We start from the raw sequence: 27,922 nt of genomic DNA, 5'->3' as shown, positions 1-27,922 counted from the left end.
GCTGGAGGTGAGTGAGCCCTATGGCTACTGCCAACTGCCAAAAGAAAAGGAAAAATAAAACCCCAAGGTCCAGGATTCAGAACTGAGCTGTGCAATAGGAGCTAAGTTACTAGTTATATACAGCCTTTTAACCCCACAAAAGTATCAATTAAATGCCTGACATTTAAAGATGTGGGAGTAAATATCCTCTATTCAGATGAGAGTGAAGTTCTGCGCATCATTTAAATCACCCATGACTGTCTTTCATTCACTTGCATGTCCTCACTAAACGTGTATTGATCTCACTAAATTGATACAAATCTCTGCTTATCATTTGTGTCAGTAGTTCCATTAGCTGTTAGAAGCAGTTTCAAGTACAATTAATCAACTTCAAGTTGATTGTGCAAGTAATTCTTATTTTCTAATATTTAGTCATTATTAATAATATTAACGATGAAAAACATTGTTAACCCTCAAACACTCAGAACTGAAAAATCATTTGTTTAACATACAACAAATTACCAGGTTTGGATTCACTTGGATTTTTGCTACCACAGGTCTGTAAATCAGAAGAGGATCCACAGAAGCCAGTATAGTAAGTGAAACTGAGTTACTAAACTATATAAGCTAAATTAGTAAGAATGTTGAGGAAAGCATTAAGATGTAAGCCCCCTCTATCACAGAGACTAAGATTAATTCTGCATTACAGGGAGGTCCCTTTGTGTTAAACAGACACAAACTCCTCTTCTACAGTCCGGTGCCTGTACTTCCCTTTCAGTAACGAGAATGTTGGTCATTTCAACACAAAGGAGAAAATGATTCTACTGCAGCACCTGACAGGCTTCTGAGAAGAGACAAGACATCAAACTCCTCCTCCAGCTGTCCTGTTTTTAATAAAATATTTAAATGTTCCTTCGAACAGAAAATAGAATTCATCTTCTGCTTTCTCACGTAATTACTAAATTTTAGAGTACTTCTTAACACACTTTCCCTTTCTAGCCCAAACTGTTTAATTGAAGTATACAACCTAGAACAGCCTACATGTTAGGGACACAGATTAATTCCCAAATATGCACATTTTGACAGTTAGGATACTCTTCCTTGAGATAAGAGATGTGATTTCAAATTCCTCCAGGCAAACAAAGGATTTGAATTCTGATCAACCAATTCTTCTTGAGAATTAGATTAGGAAAATGCCTATTTTGTGAATTCCAGTAAGATACTGGGAAAATTTAAGTCACACCACTTTGTAGCTCAAAGAAACAACTTGACATGTACGCCCAGTAACACCTAAGTCCTTAGCAGGAGAACTGAGATAGAGAGAGGACAAGATGTATGGGGCTTTTCCAGATGTGATTTGACTTGACCTTACAATTTACAATTCCCTTTTCACACCTCAGTATGTGTCTTTACACTGAATACTTACATGCTTGCTTTTGTGGGATGTAGTTTAGTTTTGCCAAAACACTGAGATACATGAAAGGAAAGCACTATTCATTATAAAGTATATGTATAGTATATACTGATATATGTCACAGAATGTAAGTACAAACAATGGAAAGAAGTTACAAAGATTAAGAAATCACAAGCTAGACATATATTCAAACATTTAAATTACAGTAGGTATAATAATATAAAGCTGCTCAGAAATATTTACCAAGGAGAGAGGCTCCACAGGTTCCTCCATTCTGGCAGTAATTGTAGCAATGATTGGTTTCACACCTTTCTCCTGAGTAACTTGGCCAGCAGTGACATCGGGGATCCCCCTTCTCATTTATAATGCACTTTCCTCCATTTTCACAGGTTAGTTTGCAGGTATCATCTGTAGCAAGAGCACACAACAGTTTTCAACAACTCCCTCTCACGTGACTGGCAAAACAGAGCCTGTTCATATTTTAAATGGAGCTACTGATCTCTGTCAATGTGGATAAATAAATAAATAAATAAATATATGTATGTATATATATATCACTTATCATAGAAAAAAGACACCCTTAGAAGACCATGAGCCCCCACTGGAAAGGCTGTTAAGATCTCCAGAGGCAGTGGGAGCTGTACAGCAGGGCTGGAGCCTGGTATCATACCAAGGTACCGGCACGGGCACGTCTGCTTGGCAGCTAGCTGTGCTTCATCCAAATGATGCGACAGGAAAACTGACCTCCTGAGGACAGCAGTTATTATGAATTCTTGTTTGAAGCTATCATTCTTAGTTTAAGAAATGAAAAAATGAATTTTGGTTTCATCTGTGGGATCTCAGAAAACTTCCCTGTCTTCTGGTGACCTCAGCGTAATGTGGCTTGCCTTTTCCTATTTGATTTTTTTTTTTAATCTCTCTTCCACTCTATTAACACCCTTCTTAACTAAACTTTATCCAAAATATTTAAAAGGAAACTAGTCATCCTTTAAATCCTCCTCATAAATTGATGTTTGCATACTAACTTGTTGCTCTTAAACCATGTTTTCAGATATATTATTTCCTTGCCTGATTATTGCACTTTTCTCAAATTAAGCTGAAACTAGACAACAAACCTCAAAGCTCTTGTGGAGGACTGAGTGGCACTACATCACTTCAGGTGTTTACAGTGACAATACTAAATACCATATGTTCTTCATTTTTTGGTATCTACCCTATATATATTTATCTACTGTAACAAAGCTACTTTGTACTTGGAATTTTGAAGATGCCTCAGTATTTTATTTATTTAGGTGGTTCATTAAATCCTTTGATGTTCCATGAACCATTCTTCAGTGACTCATTATAGAAGTTGGATATGGATAATGTGGCATAACTTATTGGAGAAAAGGTCTATTTTTGTTTTGCTTATCTTATCTGTTTTACTTATCATTAGTCATGAGTTTATAGAGCAGAGCTTAGTAAAAACTGAGCAACAGTACAGACAAGTGCTCATTTTTATGAACCTTTCTGATTGCACATTAAAAACATCAGTTATAGTTCTCTTCTAGACCAATTCTGCAGAGTTAAGATGCAAAATTTGAAAAAAAATCAATTATGACAGACATTATTAATTCATCAGAATAATAAAATATCATAATGCATATTTATAAGAATGAAACATGAACTACAAACTTCAAAGTTACTGTAATCACACCGAGAAATACATGCCTTCATATTTTCAGGAAAATATACTGAACCAAAAATTGCCCACAGTGAAGATTTCTAATGCAACTGCCTTTCAAAAACGTAGATATTCACGTCTTAGACATTTTAAATGCAATATACGTTAAAACTTTATGCAATGGTCAATGGTTAACCTGGAAAAACATAAAAGTTGTTATATTTTCCATCATAATGAGATTACTAAAATTTGCTACTGGTTTTGTTCTCTATTCAACAGTTTGAATTCAAGAGTTTAAATACAAATCTAATATGAAATGAAGGAAAGTAACCACAATAATTTTGGACTTTTAAATAAACAACAAACTAGGACTGAAAGATGTAATGGATAATCCAGTTTAAAGATCCTATGTTAGACTTTAACAGTATAGGGCTTTTAATGCTGCTGTTTTGTTGTCTGAAAGTAAATACAAGAGTCAAATTACTCTTGCTGATTCACATCAGCCAAGTACAAAAGAGGATCAGATGCCTTTGTGTGCGAGACAAGATCAGAATGATCCCATAGGAGAAAACAGGAAGAAAAAAACAATACAGGAGAGAAACACAGAAGAATTGTTATAAAAAGCTGAACACTCTTAATTTGAATTAGTGAATAAAGGCCTCAAGAGAAAAGAGTTGAGAACATCTGTAATATGCATTTACTTCTGGAACAAAGCAAAGTAAAATAAATCAGAAATACTTCTATCTGGAGTCAATCCAATACTAGTTAGAGCTAGCAGGAACTTGGACTCAAAGACCTCTCAGCTGTTCTTTTCACTTCTAAAATGTCAGAAGTAAATAATTTCACTTGTTATAGTACTTCCAGTCTAGCTACTGAATCTATCTAACATGAAAAAATGTAAAGGGTTACAGGTCATGTAATTTTATCTATTTTCTTCTAGCCTGGTTACTTATTCTTCAGCAGCCTTGATTTGTCTAATCAATCTTAATACATCTTCAATAAAGATCAGAGTAACTTTGATTTGTGGTTTTTCTTATGTTTTTCTTCCTGATATGACTATTTGACAGAAAAATTAATGAATTTATGGCCTATTTGTGCTCTTTGCCTCTTTCCTCTAACTGAAAGTAAAATCTTACACAGAAGAAACACTGAAAAAGCAGCAATACAAAGCATTCTGAATCTCACTGATATTTTTTCCTTCACTTGTCCAATTTTTTGTGTTCCATCCCTCTCCCCCAAACACACACATACACATCTTTCATTGGCATTTCTATAACAACCTTTTCTTTCTTGAGAAAAATGAATCTTACTTTTTGCTATTTTTTTTTCCTCTGAAATATCCACTGATTTCCAGACTAGCCAGCTAAATGGAGAGATGAGGCACATGGTTAATGAATGATAGTCATTGGCACAAGAAGTTTCCCTTCCAACAGTCGAAAATAATCATCTCATGGAGCACAAAAGTATTTGTTCTTGACTATCCTAAAGAGAAGTGCATAATTCATACTTTCCTGAGCTGAATGCACCTATTAGGGAAAAAGTACAGAGTTCTAATGTTATGCTAAGGTTGTGCAAATTTTTCTGTCCCTCCAGATGAGAGTCTTAATATCTATTAGATTTTTTTAGAACAAGTTGTAACCTCTGAATTTTGTCTGAATGCTGTATGAAAGACCTTGATTTCCCTTCAGATTTTTTTTTTTTTTTTTGCTTTAAAAAATCCATTTGGTTTACAACCCTAGGTGAAAGAGAAAGGGCTAAAAAAAGGATGCACAGTGAGAAGAAACTAACACCTGCTTTAATTAACCCATTTTCTTCAGTTCTGGGATATATCACTCTCAATGGTATACCTTTCTATAAATACAGAAAATAGTTCTGTAATCAAATATTTTTTCAAACCAGAAGGAGACTTCTGTGTTTTACACTGTTCTATTTGGTATCTAAACAATCTGAAAGCAGGACAGAAATCAAGAAGCTAGCATATGAACTGCTATAGCTTTGGCTAGTACAGCTCCCTGAGGCAGAATTTGTGGGTGAAAAAGAAAGTATACAGGGATTAACCTCTACGTTCCCAGCCAGAGCACTTGGTCTGCCTCCACTCTTGCACAGTGGGCAAGTCATCCCAGAAATGTGCTGAAGGGAACACCGTGATAAACTAATGTTTCATCTCTCTTCAGAAGCAATGTCAGATCTGAGTCTTTACAATTTTTTCTCTGGCTTTTCATCCAGTCAAGACAGCATAAATATTCCCTTCTTAAAATGAAAAGTGATAAATATTCACCCCCAGAATACTGAACTCCTGGAAGTGTTCCGTTACTTTTACTCATTCAGCTGTGATACACACTGTCTTCCTCCAGTGCTAGTCTCTACATTTCCATCCTCTCGGTACATATTTAGCATCACTGTTCTACAGGCAATTAGATACAGTGAACCTGATGGATGCAAATCAAGTGGTCTCTCAGAAATATGAAGAGGTACTCTACCAATATGAAATCTAAAGAGTAGCTTCTAAATTGAAAAAGTTGGGCTTGCTACAGTCAAGAAATAAATCACACACACACACATAAAAGTTGTGCTCTGTCAGTCATAACCTGCTTGGGAAAAGAGAGATGGAAGCTTATCTAAGAACTCACAGGAAATCACTTTCATTTTATTATCAGACCATTCTGAATGATACAACACATGTATATTGCAATAACTCTAGCTTGAGAATGCCAAATTAAACCCCCAAACTGTTTTTCAGCCGTTGTAAGAAATGTTGGTAAAACAGCTGTCTGGAGCAATCTGGATTCAGTCTTACAGAAAGCCACTTTAGAATTCCTCACATAGTACTTATGAAGAAAAATCAATTCAATGGATCAAGACTTACAGAAAGGCAATTCTGTTATGCAGAATTTGAAGACTTACCTCAATTTTCGTTGGTTAAAAATCAACAACAATCTAATGAACCAGAATTTGAGTCGATTTGGGGGGTATAGTCACAAGAAATAGAGCCAGAGCCCTAAAGTGGTTAGACAGCTAAGTAGTAACTATGGGTCATTGAAAATAATTTTTAGATTGTACTGTGTCATCAGAAAAATAAATTTTATTGAAGCATTTCTGGCTTCTGATGACAAGTCAAAAGTAGTCAGGTAGAAAGGTTTCCATCTCAGATAAACAAAGAGCTGATACTTGGAGGGGCAGGAATTGTGGATTCTCTCTGAAGACAAAGGGTATTTAAATAGATCCGTCTTAAAAGTTACAGATCTTGTATAGTATACTAATACTTTCTGTCACTGACTTCTCAAACACAAAAGAAACCATATCCTGTGATTTCTAGAACCTTTTAAAATCCAAGCTGATTAGGAATTCATTTCAGCTGTATAACTACATTAGGTTTGGCCTTAAATACAGTAGAATAATTTTAGAGCACTTAACACTCTTCTTTTATGGGGAAAAAAAATGTATATGTAGAGAGCAAGAAATCAGTAGCTATTTTACCATGAAGTCTAAATTTCTTCTGTTTTGATTTTAGAGATTATTAGATATTACCAAAAAAAAGGTCATTTTAGATAAAAATATTTCAGTTGTTTTTTCTTCTTTTCCTATTGCTTCAAACTCATTATAATTTGCTATGTTGCTCTTACTGCCTTTTAACCATTGTTGCAGCCTAAGCAGAGTTGTTTCTTGAGGGTCTTATTTTTTTCTCATGAATGTCTCTAGTTTAATTCGAAATCCAAAACACTTTTGACCTTTTCAAACCTCTTTTGGTCAAAATGTATACACATCCATTTTTAAATATAATTTTGTATCAAATCAGCTGGAAAGCTCGTTTTTATTTTGATGAATATAAAGTTTTCTGAATCAGGCATTATGCTTTTTCATATTTAGTTTCCATTTCAAATATGTAATACTTATGATGAACAACATAAAATAACAAAACTCTGACTCACAGACAGGCTAAACTCTTGCTATGAAAACATTGACCATTTCCTGCTTCTCACAGTTTTCAATACCTACCGAAAAGGCTCTGATCAATGCATGTTCCATTAACCAATGATTTTCCTTCCGGACAAGCACATGATGCACCAGAAGGGTTGAGTAAACAGATGAATTCACATGTCAGATCCAAGCATGGATTAGGCACTGTTTCAGAAAAGAAAATATTTAAAAGTTTATTTTTGGTGGTGGCAGTGTTGTTTGTTTTTTTTTTCTTTGTTTGTTTTTGTTATAGAATTATCCTGTGTTAGAGAACTGGGAAGAAGTAAATAATCACAAAATTCTGATACACTTCCAGTTTCTAGAATATCAACAGCCTGAAGACAGTGAACACTCACTCAAATGGCAGTGCTTGATTCAGACCATGATAGAATTTACTCCATCAATAAGAAACATATTGGTAATATGCAGTAAAAACCCTCATTTGTATTCAGCTCTCTTCTAATTTTTTTATATTCCATTCACAGTGTGGGTACACAAGGCAGGCACTTGTCCAATGTCTCTTCAAATGAAAGAAAAGGCATCGAAACGTAAATTTAACTTATATAAAGAAATATAACTAAATCTATTTTCATTTTGTACAACCAAGATATGTTTTACATTTCTACAGCTGATGGTTACTTTAAGGTTTTGGTTTATTTTTCTGAGGTGAACTTGCCAAATATTTAGTTTTAAGTATTTATGCTTACTCACAGTCCATTTGTTTGTAGCGATGAAAAATCAAGGCACTTTTTGCTTTATCAACATCCACACTTAGGTATTCTACAAGGCTCTTGCCAAATTTGTGTACTCTAAATGCACCATTTTTAGGACCTGCTCCATATATGTAATCCTCAAAAATGTCAATTCTATGTGGATGCAGTAAACCTTAAATAAAAATAATACACACAAACACATATTCATATACAAATAGTAAACAGTTTTATTTTAATAACAACTTATATTGCACTGTAATTACAAGCTAAAAGGCATTATTATTCAGTGTGTGCAGTTTTTACCCACAAAGATTGCCTTTTAAAAAGCAATCTTCTTAAAAAGAATTCTTTCCATACTATGAGCAACTAAATGTGTAGCTTTGTATTAGCTTTCAACCTCAGAAAATGGTTGAACATTGAGAAGCAGGGAAACCCTACAGGAAAGACTAGCTGATGAAAGACTACCTTTTATACTACACATATTTTAATTCATAACTATGGTAAATAAATGCAAAATAAAATGCAAAGCTTCTACCAATTCCTCATTTTTAGTAGCTAGTATCTTCCAGAAGCCTCTGGTGAATTCCAGACTGGTAGTTAAAACGCTCTCTAGCACCAGATGTAATATCATCCCAATGAAAATCCAATACCAACTGCCAACTAAGCTTTCCTCAGCGTGCTTTCAAATTTTTGAAGTCTTCAATGTTCTTTCTACTAAAATTTCACAAAATAATGTTACATATATCATCAAATTATTGAAAAGCCAACATGCAGTTGTTCAAAAGCAAAGTTTGTTTGATCAGAATCTCTTTTCTTCTGAAAGAAACTTTCCCAACTGACATTCTTTTAGCAGAATTCTGTGATTGTTAACTGACTGGAAAGCCAAATTAATTTTTTTTCTCCCAAACTGACCCTGGTCAGATCTCATCACAGTCTACAACTTCCTCATGAGGGGGAGTGGCGAGGCAGCCGCTGATCTCTTCTTTCTGGTGACCAGCGATAGGACCCAAGGGAAGGGTTTGAAGCTGTGACAGGGTAGGATTCAGAATGGATATTGGGAAAAGGTTCTTCACTGAGAGAGTGGTTGGACTATGGAACAGGCTCCCCAGGGAAGTCGTCACAGCACTGAGCCTGCCAGAGTTCAAGAAGTATTCAGACAATGCTCTCAGACACATGGTCTGATTTTTTGGGTGGTCCTTTGGCAACCCAGGAGTTGGACTTGATGATCCTTGTGGGTCCCTTCCAACTCAGATATTCTATGACTCTATGATCTATGAACTTTACAATTCCTATGCAATGCCGAAAGCTCCAATTTCTAACCAGTTAAGGTCTTCCTGCTGCAATGCAAATTCAAATGAGGCTACAAAAATATTTCTCACAGTGGTATTTAATAGTAACTAAGCTAACTATTAGGTAACAGTCTTGGAAATTTGCACGTATAATTCCGTATTTGTTTCCCTAAAGTAACTTTATCAGACTATTAAAAAACTTAAATACGTATTTGTTCAGATAATATCTAAAGTATTATCTACAAAAAGCAATGAATATTAGCTCTTAACAGTGAACGTTTTTTTCTTACATAGTTTCTCAGTATAGTAAAATTTTTGCCCAATAAAACAGAAATCATGTTACATAAATCCTCTTCATACCTTGTTTACTGCTCACGGACACAACTGAATCAGAACCATCAAAAAGAACACTTCCAATAACAGATAATTCAAAATCAGCCCAGAACAAACGCTGACTGAACTGATCAACTACAAGACCTAAAAAGAAAAAAAAAAAAAAGTTTATACCAAGTATATAAAGGTTAAAAATTTTTTATTAAATATACAGTTTTCTATCATTCATATTCCAGTGATAAAGATGACAATGAAAATACAGGCTTGGAAACCAAGGAATAAAATATAATATCTGCAGCTTAAACATTCCTTGAGTCAACTGGTTTCTTTTACTTTCTTAAACTTACACATCCAAGGTCAGTACCTCAGCAAGTAGGGATATCTACCAGTTGGGAATATAAACATAGGATCTAATCCCGTCATTTTCTCTATCAACAAAAAAATCTATTTTGTCAATAGATTTCTAACCAATAGCACTAGCGTGACTGCATGTTAGGAACTTTAAAGCATTCACATTTGACGCTGTATTCTGAATCTATACTGTTTCCACAAATATATATCTAACTATGTATTTGTTACCACCAAAACTTCATACATAGTAATTATTACAGAACTAAAAATAAGATTATTTTAATTAAATTAGGTTGAAAGTGTTGCAAGAATTAAGCAGCAATATCCACAAATGTGTTTACACTCATATATATGGAAAGAGAGCAAAAGTGAGAGAGTGAGAGTACAAACAAGTATAAAAGACAGAAAACAATGTGACTACTCAACCTCTAGGCAATAACTAAATAGTTAAATCGAGCAGTCCATGTTACTCTAGGGGATGCTTAAATGATTAATATGTCATTTTAAGTCATGTCAAAAGCTTCAACCTATAACAATATTTGAACCATAAAATAATTTAATTCAGAGCTTCTGAAGTTATAGTGTATTTTTAATAAGAATGGGAAGTATTTTTCTTCCTATTTATGTAAGTAGGTAAGTCAGAAAAAAATACATCAAAAGAAATTATACATAACAGCAAAAATTCTCATCTTAAGGTCATAAATTAATCAGCTACAGATAGATGAGAGGAAGTAGAGGATGTGTGATGCATAAACCAGTGAAATATGTTTCTATTTGTAATTCTGTTTTTTTTTAAAAAAAAAATCTTTAAAAGAAACACTAGAATTCAGACATACAGTTAAAGAGAATAATTTCTGGTAAAATAGCATCATAATGTGTTAACTCTGGGTGTTATAAAGTACTTGTAAGAGAGAATATTTTAGAAATAGTTCCCAGTCTCCAGCTTAAAATTATATATATATATTTTTGCATTTTAGTAAGAATACTTAAATATCAAAAAAAAAAAAATATCTCAATGATTCCTTCACAATACCAGAGATAGCACATAGTAAAAAAAAATATATATATTTTTAGAACTATATTTACAGATCTGTGCATCTGGCATGTTCACAATGTTTTATAAAAGAAGCTCAGCAAAAAACAAGCAAGAGTTCTGATAAACTAAATTATGATCTCTTTCTGTCCTAATCATCAGAATCTACTTACTGAATTTATTATTGACTATATATTATTGTGTTTCAAACTTGCCTAGAAAAGAGCATTAGCTTCTTCTCCTCAGAGCTTTCCTTATCACGGAAATAATGCCTTAAGTTGTTATATTTCAGTCTAATCATGTCAATAAAGAGAGGGTATGACCTTTGTAGGGTGAGTGTAATTTGCATATACAACTCCATAAACCCACCTCAGCTAGGGACTTAGAAGTCTATTAAAATATTACTACTTGTGGTAGTGATAGTGTCAGCTAACTGACATTTAGATATTCAGATAGTAACCTCTAGAAAGAAGCCTGTATTTCAATAGATATGCATAGCAAAGTTGGACAACCCCTAATTTGCAATACAATAATAACAAATTATCATTGTATGCGTGAAGAAACATCAAATATTGCATGAGAAAATGGGTTGCAAACACATCATTTGTGGTTTCAAGACAGGATGCTGATATTTAAGAGAGAACCATTTCATTATTGATTTATCATTTCCTTTGTCAAAAAAAAAAATTTACTTTTATCCTGACAATGGAGTCTTAATGGTAATTCATAAGATCTCAACATGCACTGTCAAGCTTCAAAATATTTCTGTAAAATACTGAGATAATTAAGTTGTTGCTTCTTTGAACACCTAAAACCTCATTTTATATTATTTTGCAGAGTATTCAGGAAACTAACTGTAATAGGCTGTAAGACTTCACATACGGTCTTAGAAAACGTGTTTCTCTGCTAACTGGTGTTCCCTTAATTGATTTTGCTTGTCAAGTGTTATTGAACAAATCATTTTTTTTAAACTGATTTTATATAGTCCTTTGGTACTGCTTTGTAAAATTAACCAGTTAAGCTTTGTTACAAGAGTGTAAGTCATATCAAGATGCATTGTTTGAAAAAAATAAAGTTTTTTTATTAGTAGCTGCACATCAATAACCTGAATATATATTAAAAAGTATACAATAAATATATATTTGCAAACTGAGAAATGAGAATTCAGACAAAAAATCCACAATGAATTAGCAAATGCCATGTGATTAAGAAGAATGGATAAGGTGCACACCTGTAGGTCTTTGTAAATTCTTTTGAACCAATATCCTCCTCAGTGTACCATCCATAGATGATTCCTCTATGTGAGAGCGATCCCCAATAACCGTCCAGTACATCATCCTAAAAGCATTACACATAAAAAAAAAAGAAAAAAGATAGAAGCCTATACTAAAACTCAGAACACTTTATAGATACTATTTTTTTTTTTCTTTTGTGAGCAACCTACCTGAAAGATGGGAGATAGCTCACCCTGATTTACATACAAGTAAACTGAGTGGCAAGGTTAAGTAAATGACTTGGAAAAGTTTAGACATTAGTGGATATCATTTTGTTTCTCTTAATTTGCATCGTTATTTGAATTACAAAACCAGAGTAATGTTGAAATATACATACCCCTTTTTAGGATTTACAGCAATTGCATATGGTTCTCCTGCGATACTTGTTAGGAGTCTTGTACAGTTAGGTCCATTCAATTGACCTACATTGATGGAATATCTCAGACTAGTCCAATGAGTTGTATAGTAGCTGAACCAATGCATTCTGGAATGATCGGTCCAGTAAATATTTCCAGCAATCCAGTCAACAGCAATGCCCCTAGGTCTTTTGAATTCTGGACACTAAAAGGAACAGATGTTAAAGTCAGATTTAATGAAATGATCATTCACAGCAGCTGCATAGTCACAGATTTGTATTGGCAAGGAAGTTTTAGCTTTAACATATATGGTGAAAAATTTAAAAACACTTCAATGGAAAGACAAGCTCCACCTGTAGGAGTAAAAACAGTGGAAGCAGACTGCTCATAGTTCTACTCAACAAAGAACAAGGCAATGGTTCAAAACAACTGTTTCATCAAGTCTTGGGCTACCTAAATTATTAAAACAGCACTTAGGCATGAGCTACATGAACTACTAATGCTGAAGCAAATAAATGTTACATATCGAAATTCCAAATGAAAGTAAAAGAAAGAACTGAGATTATTATACTCTATGAAAAACTATGCTATGCAATCCCTACCTAACCCTCCCTCATTGGAAATGTTTTTTGAGACCATTCTGAGTTATGGCACCTCAGGAGTCTGCCAAGGAAAAATAAAATCACTGCATTCAGAACACTGCAAAAAATTACCTATGTATTCTGCACAATATTAGTATGCAGTAGTAAAGAAGCTATTGAAGCCCTTTTCCTCCCTTGCTGTTAACTGTAACTGTGCTCCACCATCAATTAAAACTAGAGCTATTCAGCTTCACACACAACATTTACAAGAGTCTTGACTGATTACATCTTTGAGATTATAAACCATCATATCTGGTTTATATGAAATCATATCTGTATTATGATTTCACAGTTATGATTAAAGTCTAGATCCTAAAATACAGTCCTAAGGGAATAAGATCATACTGCAAACTGGAGATACATATGAAGAATATTCTCTGAAATTTACTAAAATTCCTGAAGAGAGAAGTAAAATCTATAAAATAGGACTACCCAATTATTTCTTACATGAATGCAGTATATCACCAAAAATTAATACTTGCATGAACTAAATACATATAAAAATTGTACACTGGTTTACATATAATTATATCAAGTTAAGTTATGAACAAAAAAATTCTATTCTTTGACAAATGCAGCAACAGAATGCTAGTAAACTATGTAACTGAAATCAGTAAAGAAAATCCTAAAATAACTTATTTTCCTTGGGTATCCTTAATACTACAAAGACATTTGTAGACTTTTTTTTCATCATAAAATAAAGGTCATTTCAGTCTCTAGGTGAAGTAATAGGACGTGCAACGGTGCATTTAGATAGCCTGCTGTTTGTAAAACTTTAATCCTGCAAAAATGTCATAGAATGCATGTTATAAATGTAAACAGAACCCCGACTTCCTATTTAGATGAATATTAAACCAGCAAAATCAACCACCAAATTTACAAATTGGTACTTCTTTAAAACACAGGTCATAGTAGTTTTTTTTAGTTAAAATAATACATCATAAATCTTTTTGCAAAATGACGATACGAGCAGGATATGCTTTCAGAAATACAACAAAAATAAATTATTCTTTCAAGAAGTGTAGCATCTGAATGCAACATTGTTTTTTTTTTTTCCACTCGTTAAGTAATCCAAGCATAACTCAAAGAATTTCAAGTAAAAGACATCATACCTGAAAATGTGTTTTTTTGATTTTTTTTTTTCCTGATAACCTTTCATTGCATTTTTTAATCTAAGATCCTTTTAATCCGGGATAATATTCATGAATCTGTGTCTAGAAGACTCTCATGCCTGGAGATCTCCAGTTACTATTTTGGAGACCATTAAGATTAATGACTTACCTGGAAGCACTGGACTACAGTGCTGGAACTACACTGGACTACACTGGAACCAAATGTTCTTTTGGGACAGCAGCTACCATGGCCAGCAATGTCCCTTGCCTTTCTTTGGACTGTTCATGAACTGCTGTTTATAGTAAGACTGCCTTTTTTTTTTTTTTTTTTTTTTTTTAACCTGGTTAACACATCATGCAAGTTCCCATGCACTGTGAGGGTTGGTTCTCAAAAAGCTGATGAAAGCGGATGAAACATGCAGAAAAACTTCTGGAACGCTGATCTTTCCTCATTCTCAACTATACAGGAGAAGTGAAATTCCAGTAATGCTGGGATTCATATTAAAGATCAAATTAACAAGGAGATAACCATACGAAATGGAAAGCAGACAGCTGGTGTAACAGCTTAAAAAGGGAGAATAATAATAATAAAAAAAACTAGCTGATGCTACTGCCGTTTAATTCTCAGTTGTGTTCATTAAGTTTCAACCTAACTATATCATGTTTCTGGTGTCTTATGCAACTTCTTGTACTGTCTACGAAAATTATTTATTGTAAATGAGCTTTTACCTAAATAGGTTATTTGGATTATGTTAATTTTAAAGAATGATTTTTGCATACAGAATAAGGCTGAAAATACAGGAACGAAATCCTATTTTCTACAGTTCTTTTAGCCCACTCTGATGCTGAATATAATTTACTACAACTTATTAGAAAACCTGGGATTTGAAGCTTGATAACCTTTTATAACGTTAGTTTCTGCACATCTACTGAACATGTCAGCCTGACCATTTTTTATCTGAATTGTTGCCTATTGTAAAACATCTTTTAAAGGTACATAAATAAATAAACCTACAGTAACATCTTGGATTTGGAAATCGTTTTGATATAGTGATAGATTACATTTAGAAATCAATCTCTGAAGCCGAATTTGATTGGAGGAAGTTTGTTACACATACAGCAGGAACTCATCACCTTGCAATTCTCAGCATTTTAACTAGAAAAGACAAATTAAAAATATAAGTTCTATCATAAGTACATCTGAAGAAGTATTTTTGCTGTTTTCTTTAGAGATGTTTTTGGTATTGCATTTCTGTAGAAAAAAGAATGATTTATTTTTTTTTAATGTATCTTGATTAAAAATAATATATTATCCAATAATAGATAACAATAAAAATAAATTAGAAAAGATGATACTTGAGAACTCTTAGGCTTTCACTTATGAAGACAGAAAATTTCCTTAACAGATGAGCATCCCGGTAGATGCAAATATTCACCAAACCACTGTTTGTATTACATAAGTAGGATCATTTAAATAACATATCTATCTGATACCAGACAGAGAGGCTCTCCTAAGGTCATAATTAAACATCATCCATACAGAGCTGCTGCTTCAATGTAAAGCAATAACTTAATGCTGTTACCTTTAAGAATAGTAAAAACATTCTGATGATATGCACAACTAAAAAAGAAGCAGAAAACCTGTTACTGTTCAAATCAGTTAACAGCTGAAAAGACCAGTGTAGATATTCCTTAAATATTCCTTGAGCTTGAATATCTGCTATTGTCATCAAGAATTTGCACAGGAACTCTCCTGTACTAATGGTATCATGGTGTGTACTGGAACATCTCAGTGTATGGATCCGAGCAGGATTTTTTTTCTTTAAATAGTATTTATTAGCACTTGGAAAACATCTTCTGCATAATTAATATACCGTGAGGTAAAAATACACATGTCAGTTCCAGTAACCTCATGAAACACATAAGTCACAGAAAATATTTGTGAGGGTAACCTGGAAAATTTCTGTAAACCAAACATTATCATTTTATAGATTTCAAACTAGTCGGCAGACTTAGATACCACTCTTACTTCATATAATGTGCATTAACAGAACATATTTAAGCTATGGTACATTTTAGCTGGGGTTAGTAGAACATTTAAACCATTTTTCCATTTAAAGCAATGGACTGAATTCCCCATGACCCGGGGAAAAGTTGGGAGTACATGGGTAGATAGCTATATCATAGGAGTAGTTGAGGGCCCTTGTTAAGCTCTCAGAACAGTGAGCCTGGAGAAAGCTTCTAATATACTGATTAAATACATTACAAAACCTATGTTTTTCTTCCTATTAGACAGTACAATTATTTTAATGTTCAGCTTTGTGTTCTCTTCCATGAAAAAACAGCACTTGAGTTTAAGTGGCAAATCATTGTGTTGAAAATTCACCTCAGATAACTTATATATCCTCTCTCAAAGGATTACACCAGTAAACAGCTGCACCAGTTATCACCAATTCACTTGTATGAACTTGATCAGAATGTAATCCTCTTCTGTATCTGCCAATAAACTCTGAAGAGTTGATATTTACTATTTCTTTTAATGCTTCAATTTGTGCCAAGTTTAAACCCCTTTTCACAGATAAATATAAGAGATACTCGAAGCTGTTCTCTGAGGAAGGCTCTTGATATGCTAATTCCATGGAGCAATTTCAGTTGAGATGTATTTTCTGCATTAATGCAATTACCTGAAAATGCAGGTGAGTTTGTTCAAGTTTGCCATCCTGATTTACATATCAAAGTCTAGATATAAAAGTTATAATGTAACCTTTGAAAACTTATCCATTAAAAACTTGAGTTAAGTATAAGGAATTTTCAAGCTTTTCAAAATCAAAATTTAAGTGACAGTGCTAAAGCAACACTATAAATTAATTAAATCACTGATCTGCTATATATATGGCAATAGTATTTGAGTATTAATGAGATAATATTTGGAAAATATTCTGAATAGGTTAATGCAGTAAGAAATAAATGCTTCACAAATATAAATGCAAGGTGGTTGGAATTAGATGACCTTTAATGTCCCTTCCAACCCAAGCCATTCTGATTCTATGATAAATGAAAGGTCTCCAACTTATATTCAGATATACTCAATTCTGTTCATTTTCCACATACAGATCTGTAAAAAGCTTTATATGGCTCGGATGAAGCACCTTCACAAGCATCTACCATCTACCTGAATTGTTAGACGAAAATGGTATACAAAGAAAAGCATTTTTTTTTTCATGCAACACTGGGAAAGCAAAGCTGTATTTCGATAACCTCAACTTAAGAGGAAGTGACTAGAAAGTATTCTGGCATAATAGCAAAACAGTAACACAAAAAACAATATAAAATAATAGTAATTGTAAGAACATTTTTACTTTATTCATTTTAAACATGGAGACAACATTGAATCAGTTAGGAAAATTTGAACCCCTGGACTATTAAGAAGTCTCAAGGAAGTTTATGTTCAATTTTATGGATCCATAATAAAGCACAGATCCATTAAAGATGTTGTGGGCCAACAGACTACACTTACCTTTGTAGGAGTTGACTGGATATTAACCACGAAGAAATAAAATAAATCAATAAAAATAACAATAACAACAAAAAGCCCAACGCGTTCATTTCACAAGACTTTACAAGTTTGTTATTTTCTTTACGTAAGGAATTTGATACAGAGGTTTGTCTAGCAGGACTTCTTAGGTACAGGTATCTGCCACTTTCATATGAAAAAAAAATATCACAGTAGAATTACTCCACATTTTCAGTGAATACTTAGATTCTCAAAGTATCCTGCCCCAAAACTTGAATGACATACGTGACCAATAGAAATGCTAGGAATAATCTTCTGTTTTAGATCTACTTCCCACACATATGCTATCATAAACAACTGTCCACTGGTGCCTACATCCTCAGGGTTTCTGCTCAAAGGTCAGAAATGTCATTCACTTGCAAAGGTAATTTTCTTGGAGGAAAGGTACTTAGAGCTGGTTTCAGATGTACAAGATTTGAATGACAGATGAACGATGACTGTTGCTATTGGTGTTTATTGTACTAGATACAAAAGCATTCATGTAATGTAAGCTCATCCCTGTTAACTCTCTTAATTTTAAGGAAACAGCTAGAAAGATGTTCTTTCTAACCTCACTTCTACTGGCCAAGAAAAAAAAAAAAAAGAGTAACTGAGTAACTCTCCTTCTGCCATCACATTTAATACAGTCAAAAATCTAAATTTAGAGCATTGCAGAAACACAGACATACAGATCATGTTGTTATCTTCAGTTCAGCACTAACATATGCTTGAGAATCTTCTACATATAGATTAGGTAAAATGAATATCAATCTGCACTTCATTTGTTTACAAGTAAAGACTGCTTGAAATTACCCTAGGTTAGAAAAATCCACATTTCTGCAGCAAATGGCAAAGTGACATTTATACTCATTCAAAAATAACTACGCAGTTAAGTAAATAAAGGAATAATTACTGCTTTCGTTTTTAAGTGTTTCTCATAGATTTTCTAATATTATTGTTTACCTGGTCACTATGGAAATCAGGCCTCTCTTTGGCCTATCTAAATTTTTTGTTTTCCAAGTATTTGAAATTCATGCCTTTCTTTAAACAATATCACATATATATATAATAACCTCTCTTCTTTTCTCCCTCTTAAAGAAAAAAAAGAAAGAAAGAAAAGTATATATATACCTTCCTAGTACACAATATTTCCAAGTTTCTAACATATTGGTTATTTCTGTGTAGAACAATTTTAAATACAGTTGTGTTCTCCTAGAGCCATGATGAAGTCTGTCAAGAGTCTTGAAAGGAAAGGCATAGTAATTTAATTCGACACATACTATTTGAATAAAATAATTATCAAGTAACAATTTTAGCTTATTAAATCATTAAATTATTATAAACAATTGGAAAAGAAAAATAAATGGAAATATATTTGTTATTTGTAATCTTTGGGTTTGTTTACTTACTATCAAGCCACTGTTACTTTGCCTTCTCTCTCGGTCATGAAGTTTTTTGTAGAAAATTCCTCCAGGATTAAACTGAGTACTCCAAACAATCATGTTCCCTTGAAAATATGCATCCATTCCAGTTATCCTTGAATTATGTTCAATATGTGATATTTGTTGATGAACATCACTGTAGTTGAATGGATATGCAAAACCCAGGATGTCAGTGTCATTAGCAACATAGAGAACTTGATCTTCAGAGCCTAGGAATTATTATAATGAAACAAAAATAAGGTAAATGTCAATTAAGGCAAAAATCAGTGGTTTTCACTCAAGTAGCTTTTTGGTGTTTATCTGACCATTTCTTTCGTTAAAAAAACCACTCATGCTCTGGACAATAATTGCAACTCTTCATACTTTGATACTATTATATGACTTCAATGTTCTCCAGACTCATACTTATATATTACGAAGTGTGTAATGTAAGAATTTGGGCACTTTAAGCAATATACAAAAATAGGGGATATTATGCATATATCCATAACCCACATCAATTGCTACACATTTTTAAATGCATGTTGTGTCTAAAGGGTCCTAAACAAACACAAACATGCCAATAGGCATTATTTTAAAGTGCTCTAGTATCTTTACTGAAGAGAGTGAAGCTTTGAAACTGACTACAACAGAAGCAAACTGGACTAGAGTTGCTATAGAACATGCACAGTAATGCCTTACATCTCAGCATTTCAGATAGTGTTTATGGATACATGTGAATGTGCAATATTTATGGTTATCTAGTTACCATCTACATTTGGATATCATATATGCTATTCATAAGAAAGGTTATTCTGAGTTGTTTTGAGAATTACTTGTGTGTATTATTCAAGAAATATTTATCTAAATATTGATTATATATGCAACACATCAGCGCTACCAATGATGTACATAATAAATGATTTAGTATAGCCCATTTATTATAATTTCTGTAGCCTTACCTTTTGCTACACAACTGTTATTCCTCTCCTTATAATTTTTCTCACATGTACATTTGTATGACCCTTTAATGTTATTGCAATGTTGGGAGCAGGCACCAAATACCATACACTCATTGATATCTGTGAGGGAAACAAATGCAGTTTATGAATCTATAGTCTAATACTATCTATTATTTAACTGAACATCCTGGAAAAATGCAAATGAAGAAAACAAACTCATAAGTATCAGTATATCTTGCAACAGTGAAAGGAAGCTTTCTGCAATTATTACTAACGTTATTCCCACTGTAATCAACACACCTCAGAAAGACATGTATATATATATTTACTATTTCTCCATCCTTCTTATATAAACCTATAATCATTAGAGCTTGAAATCAACTTTGAGAATGAAAATGCCTGCTACAATTATTTCCAACACATCTACCTCTGTTAGACCAAAAACTAAATGATCACCTGTTATTGGACAACCTCCCATGAATGGCATTTTCTCAAAAATGAAGTAATTAAGCTTTTTTATCAAGAGTCTATTCACTTTGACAGTCCCATTGAAGTGATCTGCACTTTTTTCTGCAAGTTACTGTTCACCAGTAAAAAAGAAATTTAATTCTTAAACTATTCTTTGGAAGGTAGAAGTACTTATCTTTAATTATAACATCCTTTTTTTTCTGCTCAATGTGCCATCATAGATATTAAGACATGTTTTCTAAGGTATTTTACCTTCAAACTATTTATCTTTGTTTCAATTCTCAGTTTTATGCATCTTCATTATTTTTAAGCATCCAAAGTATTCTCACATATATATTTAAAAGCCAGTCCTAAATGCTCAGTTAAATATTCTATTAGACCATGAATCATCCATTAAAATCTTAAATTAGAAATTCATTTAATATTTGTCCTGAACCTTTTGACATTCACAATCAATGTTAATCTTTGATAACATCTCCAGGTATATTCATAACTCTACATCCTGTAAGTCCTTTCAGTTTCTTATCTCGGTTTCTAAATCTCACAGCTATGAAACAGTTTGGGGAAAAAAAAAAAAAAAAGTGATATGCAACCCCTTCTTTAGCATAAAAAATGGACTACCCAGCTGACTTTTAATACTTTACAGTAAAAGTGATGGAAAAGGTCTGTACCTTCACATTGTCTATTTCTCTTGTTTCTCTGAAATCCAGGTTTGCATTGACACAGCAGAGATGTTTTTGTTTGATTACAGTATGCATCATCTCCACAAGGATTCACATTAGCTTCACATGTATATTCGGTGACACCTAAACATAAACAAAATGTCTAAAAAAAACCTGATAGATTTGTTTATCTGTTAAAAATGACATTAAAATAACAAAAAAAAAGTGACAAATTTATCTTTCCGTTGAAAGATCAAGGTAAATTTTAAACAAATATATGACATTACAATGTTTATCTACTTATGCATATAAATTGACACTTTTTAGTTGAAATACTGTGCTTCACATCAAGAATTTAATACCAAAATTTATCTTGCTGCAGATGTGAAATAAAGTGCAATCCATTTATAGCTGATCTACTCCAAAAAGAACTACTCTAAACGCTCTAAAGGCTATTGCAACTTTTCCTTCCTTTTGCAGTACATCAAATAGAATTAAAATCAAATAACAATTAGCTGCCTTTTTTTTTTTATTTTTTTTTAAGACTTTATCTGTTTATATACACTGTACAGGTTATGTTATTTTCATGTTACACTTCAATGTTGTTGAAAAGGTTTTCAATGGATGAAAGTCTCAGTTTATTCTTTATTTTCTGCTACAATCATGAAAACAAACTATCAGAAAACTCACTTATTTTGCAGTCTTGCTCATCTGAACCATCTCCACAGTCATCAAACCAATCACACTGTAGTTCCATTGGAATACATTTCTTATCATTACAAGCAAATTCATCTTTTTTACAAGGTCTTGTTTTATATGCGATTTTATCTATGTAATTACAAATGAGTAAGAAAAAAAAAACAGTATTTAGGCAGTATTTAAGCTTTTTAAATTATTTTAGACACATGTAAATTGAAATGACCATGAAGCATTAAGCAACTGGAAATTATTTCAAGCTTAATTTCTTTCAATTTCAAACTCTGATCTACTAACCTCCAGTTAAGCTTTACTGAAGGACAAGCAGATCTCTGTAACAAAGTTTGCCTTCAGGTTGTTTTCTTTGATCTGAATGCCTTGAAAGGTAATGTCACCTACCACAGTGATCTTCATCCGAGTTATCACCACAGTCATCAACCTCATTGCAAATCTGTTCGGGTCGCAGACAAACCCTGTTGTTTCTACATCTGTACGGCCTTGTTGGAGGGCATGGAAACTTTACTGTATATTAAAAAAAAAAAGAAATCAGCTACTACCCAGCTAGTATTCTTGAATCTTCTTTAATGTCTCCTTATCAAGGCAATGAGCAGGCATGGGAACACAGCTGTCCTTGACATATGAATGGTACTTTTTATGTTCTGATACCTAATAAAAGAACACTTAAGCAAAGTTTACAGTGTAAGTTTTTCATTTCAAGAATGAAATTATTTTGTGTGATATGGATAATTACACTTTTTTTTTTTGAGAATCATTAAATATGACTGACATAAAATAAAGGAAGTAGCAAATTTAATGCTGATCTGTATTTTGATGTAGAAACAACTTTTTCCCATCTATGCACTTCCTCTAAGAAGATTATTTTTTCACAAATATCTTATCTGAAATTATATGAATAGAAGTAACAATGGAAAACTGTATCAAATTGGATGTGCTCAACAACTGTTTGCATTGATGATTCCATAGATTGTTGTTCAATGGAATGTTAAAGTTAATTATAGCTGTAAAAGTTAAGTATAGCTGTAAAAAATATTTTCAACATTAATTTTATTAAACTTGACTGAACTCATTATGAAAATAACTTGTAGCTGATAATCTAGGATTTTTTATTTTCCAAGAACTCTGAGAATTTCAGTTTTACAGTGTTTCAGATTTATAAAATTTCAGTTTTATAGCTTCTGTGAAGTTATTTTATTCGCGATTGCAATGGCAGGTGTCCTGAAAGCAGAAGCACACAGTAAAAGTTTATCATAACCTTATATTCCCTATTACCTGATAGCTGCTTTCTCCCCTGTTTCCTCATTGGCTGAGTACTACAGGTTCACAACCTATTTGACGCGCTTCCATATACGTAGAATTTAATTTGACCAACCATTAATTTCTCCTTTTTCTTTTTTTTTCCTTCTTCTCTCATGACTAGAGGGCCCATGATTTTTGTTTTTACTGATTTTGCATGGCTCATCCTGTTTTTCTTTGCTATCCTCCTTATGTTGGGACAGTGGGACCTTCCCCTTATCTGCTTAACATACTCCACACTGCTATGCTGCACAATCACTTTTGAATATGCAAAGTTAGTGGAATTTTCCACTGCAAAGACACCTTCTATTGCAAAACCAACTTTGTTTCTCACACTATCTAATAGATGATGTCTTTTGTTTTGTGCATTTTTGGAAAAAATGGCTTTGGTATTTCTAAAGTTTTGTGATGCTAGACTTCTTAAAAAAATTACTCAAGGTAATTTCTATGTAATGTAATAATACATTTAGCATTTGTTAAAGAACTGTTGTTTTTAGAATAAACAAGTATACATCTACCAGATAGACATAACTTTAAAAAGGCACGTAAGTAATTTCTTATTTGACATCTACCCTGTAATTTTAACAAAGACTGTAAACTGAAAAAAGAGAGAGGAGGGGGAAATTATATCCAGTTCCTCTGTCTAGAGTTTTCACTGACACAGGTAACAGTATAACGCAATATGAACTCAGTATTTAGAAAGTATTACTTTGCTTGTATGCTCACATTTCAAGATGATCTTCTAAAGATCAAATGAAGAAAACTTAGATGTGCGTGTCCTTATACACTTAGGTATTTACATGTTATTTCTAAATCACTTACTGGCGTTACTACATTGAAAACACTGAAAAATTTAATGCCATACCACACATTTCAGCAACTTCATCAGAGTTATCCCCACAGTCATCCTCTCCATCACAAACCCAAAGATGCAGTTTGCAGAGAGAATTGTTGCACAAGAACTCATCAGCTCTACATATACTTCCCCCTGGAAGGAAAGAAAGAAGGCAAAAAAAAAAAAGGAAAACAGAAAGACAAAGAATGAATGTCAGTTCTTGATAAAATCACTAACATTATTACACATACTATCTGCAAAGGATAACACGTAGTGTAACTACATGAACAAATCCCACATGTAAGAGTTGAAGAAGCAGAGGGAAATACTCATTGTACTGTCTTCCTTGACCATACGCTTCTTCCACTTTCTTTTCATGACTGTTATATCTAGCAATTTCTTATTTGGCCTGACTAGAAAGATAAGTTACCAAAGAAAGACAATGAAAACTCACCAGCTATAAACTTTGCTATTAGGGTAGATCTAGACATATAGGTACAGAGTAGATAAGACTAGGTGACCTCTAAAAGTCTACTTCTTTTCTTATTGGGATATTTAGCAGACACAAAACACATCAAGAATATTTTTTCCATACAACTTTGGTATTGACTGATCTCTGAAACATCTAACAAAACAGAACAGAGTGTGAGAGCTAGAGTGTTCAAGCTTTAAAAATGCTTCAAGTTGGATTCAGTTTTAATATGTGCAGCAGTAAGAAGGTATTTTGTTTCAAAGATGTTACAACTAAATTTTACCATTACAATCGATGAAGTTATAGAAACTTCTTGAAGTCTTGAAGTTCATTTTCTACAGAACATATTTTTCTGGTAAATGGATTCTCAGTTTTCTGAGAAAAGTAGAATACAGAAGTAAAAAAAAGAAGAAAAAAAAAAGGCCATGTACCTGCAGAGCAGGAAACAATGAAATTTTTTAAGATAGCATCAAAACTCTCCTTGTGGCTTTGCTCAATGCATTACATCTATTCTAATAGTTAGATTAAGCTCCAGTGGCTTACTTATTCACTCAGTGCCCTGTTCACACCCCATTAAAATGAACAGAAGGGTTTCTTTCACCATAAAAGGTTCAGAACAGGTTTATTTATTTTTTTTTTTCCAGAACATTAATTTGTATGAAATACCCACTGTGTAAGAGGATGCTGGGAACTCTCATTCTATGTTACTGAATATGAGTCACTTCCATTGCAAATATAAGTTACAAGCAGTAACAGAAATTTTATTTATTATTATTCATGGCAAAAATATAATCCAAGTTGTTTTTTTTTATTACAGAAGACATGAATATAAATAATTGTGTGTATAATCACAATAAAACCACAATACTAGTTGAATCATAAGACTGAAAGAAACTGAAAAGTTGTATTTTTTAAACATGAATTTGTGGGCTACAAATAAATAGTATGGAAATTGTTTCAGAATGCTATAGAATAAAATTCCATTTGTGTTTGCTGTATTTCTAAAGAGAAAAAAAATAGTTATCAGTGAGATAAACTGGCATTTGTTTTATGTGATTGCTCTGCCTGTCATAATTCTTTTATAGAATAGATTTCTATAAGAGAAATCATAATTGTGACATAAATACAAAGTATTATAGCAATAACCAACTAGGCAAAAGGTTTCTTATTGCATTATAAGCAATTTGCAGTTCACAGAAGCTTCATTATGCCATCCAAAGAATAATGTAGGCTCCAGATAAAATAAGTATGTTACTACTTATTTACAGTTCATTGCTTTTCAAAGAGATATAGGCTAGATATTTGTAAAGGCAGTTTTAAAATGGACTTCTAAAAGTTTGTTGATTTTTCCATCTTTTTAAAACAGTTCCTATTTCAACACTTCCAAATATGATATTTGCTCTTTGCAACTGAACATCTCTGGAACAGATTTCAGATTTCTTCATTGTTATTCCTTTCTTCCATATTTCATAATTTTCTGGTCTTTCAAACTAAATCATCCTATATAACCTCTTCCCCCCCTTCCCCCCCAAGGTTAAGCATTGTGGCTTTGTAGTTTTATGATACAAATAATGGAAGAATATTTTGCTCTGCAATTGCTTGCTTCACCTCAGATTATTATTGCTTACTTCTGTACTGCATTATACCTTTGAAAGTACACACAGATCATATGACTCTAGATGCCTAATCCACAGAACTATACTCGAAAGAGAAAGAAAAAAAATAAAAGTCTGGAAAAATAAAACAAGAAACTGACAAAATGCTGAGTAAAATTTTACTATGATTTCTTTGACTGAGAAGTTCTGTCTTTGCCACAATTATTGAGTTACTACACTTAAAAGTCTTGTGCAGAGTTACACTGCTACTGCCTGGTAGTTAAAGAAAGGTTCAATTTAAAAAATAAATTCAGAAATAAAACATTTTTCATGGTCCTAAGCTCAGAAGAAATACTAGGGGGAACTTCAACAATATTTAGTTGCTTACATCTATGCATCTGTGTCATATATGTATGCAAATATATACGAATGCACAATTGAAAAGGCATATTAGAACAAGATTTCTGAATTTTCATCAACCCTGAGAATTAGACTAACAGACGTATTTCTCAAAAACATTTGGAAGCTTAGTATAACCATGAAGGTATAAGCATAGTGTTTAGCTTCATGTGAATCAACTTATGTGCATACTTCTGTTCTATTAGGAGAGAGAATTCAAAGCGTGGTCTTACAGTTTCTGGTTAGATGCAGGATTTCATCTACATGAAACAACAGAATATTGGGGTCTTATTTATTTAGCATTTTTTCATTATAATGCATGGTTTTCATCTTATTGTTGTAAGATTGTTTTAAATAACAACAGTCTAGTAATAGTGGATGTATTACTGATTTCTTTGATGATAAAAAAACCGACCTTGGTCACAGTCTTCTTCATCACTGCCATCCACACAGTCATGGATTCCATCACAAAGCCATCTGACAGGAATACAGTAAGCCTTATTTTTGCATCGAAATTGATCTTCTTTACATTCTGTTACACAATCCATCTGTGTAAATACAGATGTGAACTGATTATTAATGAATAAAAATGACAACATACTTAATGACAAACTTAACAAAATTTACTGACGCTTTTTCATTGCCCTATGTATTTAATAAAATACAGTTGTCCCTGACAATGGAATATGTAATTTAAATAGTTACTGAAGTCCAAGTGAAATCGTAACCACACTATACATGTTCTGATAGTGCTTCTGTTGCTCAGCATTAGCAATGGAATTCGTGGCTATATTTATATGTCTAAAGTGAATTGTCCTGAAAGAAACAACCCTGGACATGAAGCCAGTTAGTACAAACTGTCTCATATCCACATCGATCTGGACTAGAAACCTACAGAATAGATTGTCTTCACCTGCACTGGGTAGCATTTAGCTCATGCAAACTTCTGGCTCTAAATGGCACCTTTATGGCTCTGAGAAAAAACAACTATTTTTGGTCTTTTTTTCTTAAAGTTGTTCAAGAAGGTATTAGCGTTTTAAAAAAGATATCAACAGTGTAATATCTAGGAAGAGTATGGCATGAAGGCCCATGGAGAGTGAGGTGAGTCCTAGGATTATTCGATATCTCAAGGACAGAGGGAGGCAAATGTGACACAAAGTCATCCATGTTGTGAGTACAGAACAGTCTCTGAAGCGAACTGCCCCAGAATGACATCCAGGTGTTGATTTAGGGGAAACAAACTGATCTATTTGAAAAGAAGGACACACAGCAAACAAACATAATCCACTGTAAATACAAAGCAACCAAAATCATAGGGCTAACTTATCTGACAGTGTTCAATGAATGCAGAAAAAAAAAAAGTGTCTCTATTCAGTTCAAAAACTGTTACAAAATTCATGTCATACACTAGAAAAATAAAATTATCAGTT

At 33.0% G+C, this 27,922-nt stretch overlaps 1 protein-coding gene across 12 annotated transcripts in view; it reads right to left on the bottom strand.

Moving 5' to 3' along the window:
- LRP1B (LDL receptor related protein 1B) overlaps positions 1–27,922 on the bottom strand; it is a 546,211-nt gene that overhangs the window by 41,232 nt on the left and 477,057 nt on the right. For 11 of the 12 annotated variants that reach the window (XM_083841828.1, XM_083841833.1, XM_083841832.1 and 8 more), the window contains 13 exons: positions 26,908–27,040; positions 24,057–24,179; positions 22,277–22,399; positions 21,872–22,009; positions 21,191–21,325; positions 20,052–20,171; positions 19,078–19,319; positions 12,344–12,567; positions 11,964–12,070; positions 9,376–9,492; positions 7,725–7,898; positions 7,053–7,178; positions 1,637–1,801 (listed from right to left, as the gene is read on the bottom strand). In XM_083841828.1, coding sequence (XP_083697954.1) covers positions 1,637–1,801; positions 7,053–7,178; positions 7,725–7,898; positions 9,376–9,492; positions 11,964–12,070; positions 12,344–12,567; positions 19,078–19,319; positions 20,052–20,171; positions 21,191–21,325; positions 21,872–22,009; positions 22,277–22,399; positions 24,057–24,179; positions 26,908–27,040 — 1,927 coding nt within the window. Of the gene's footprint in view, positions 1–1,636; positions 1,802–7,052; positions 7,179–7,720; positions 7,899–9,375; positions 9,493–11,963; positions 12,071–12,343; positions 12,568–19,077; positions 19,320–20,051; positions 20,172–21,190; positions 21,326–21,871; positions 22,010–22,276; positions 22,400–24,056; positions 24,180–26,907; positions 27,041–27,922 lie in introns of those variants that run through there. The other variant, XM_083841838.1, reaches the window with a different exon arrangement.

This window comes from Anser anser, assembly GCF_964211835.1.
Source record: "Anser anser genome assembly, chromosome: 6".
NCBI classification, from domain to species: domain Eukaryota; kingdom Metazoa; phylum Chordata; class Aves; order Anseriformes; family Anatidae; genus Anser; species Anser anser.
Note: the sequence above shows the minus strand (reverse complement) of the source record. Positions and strands in the feature narration are given on the sequence as shown.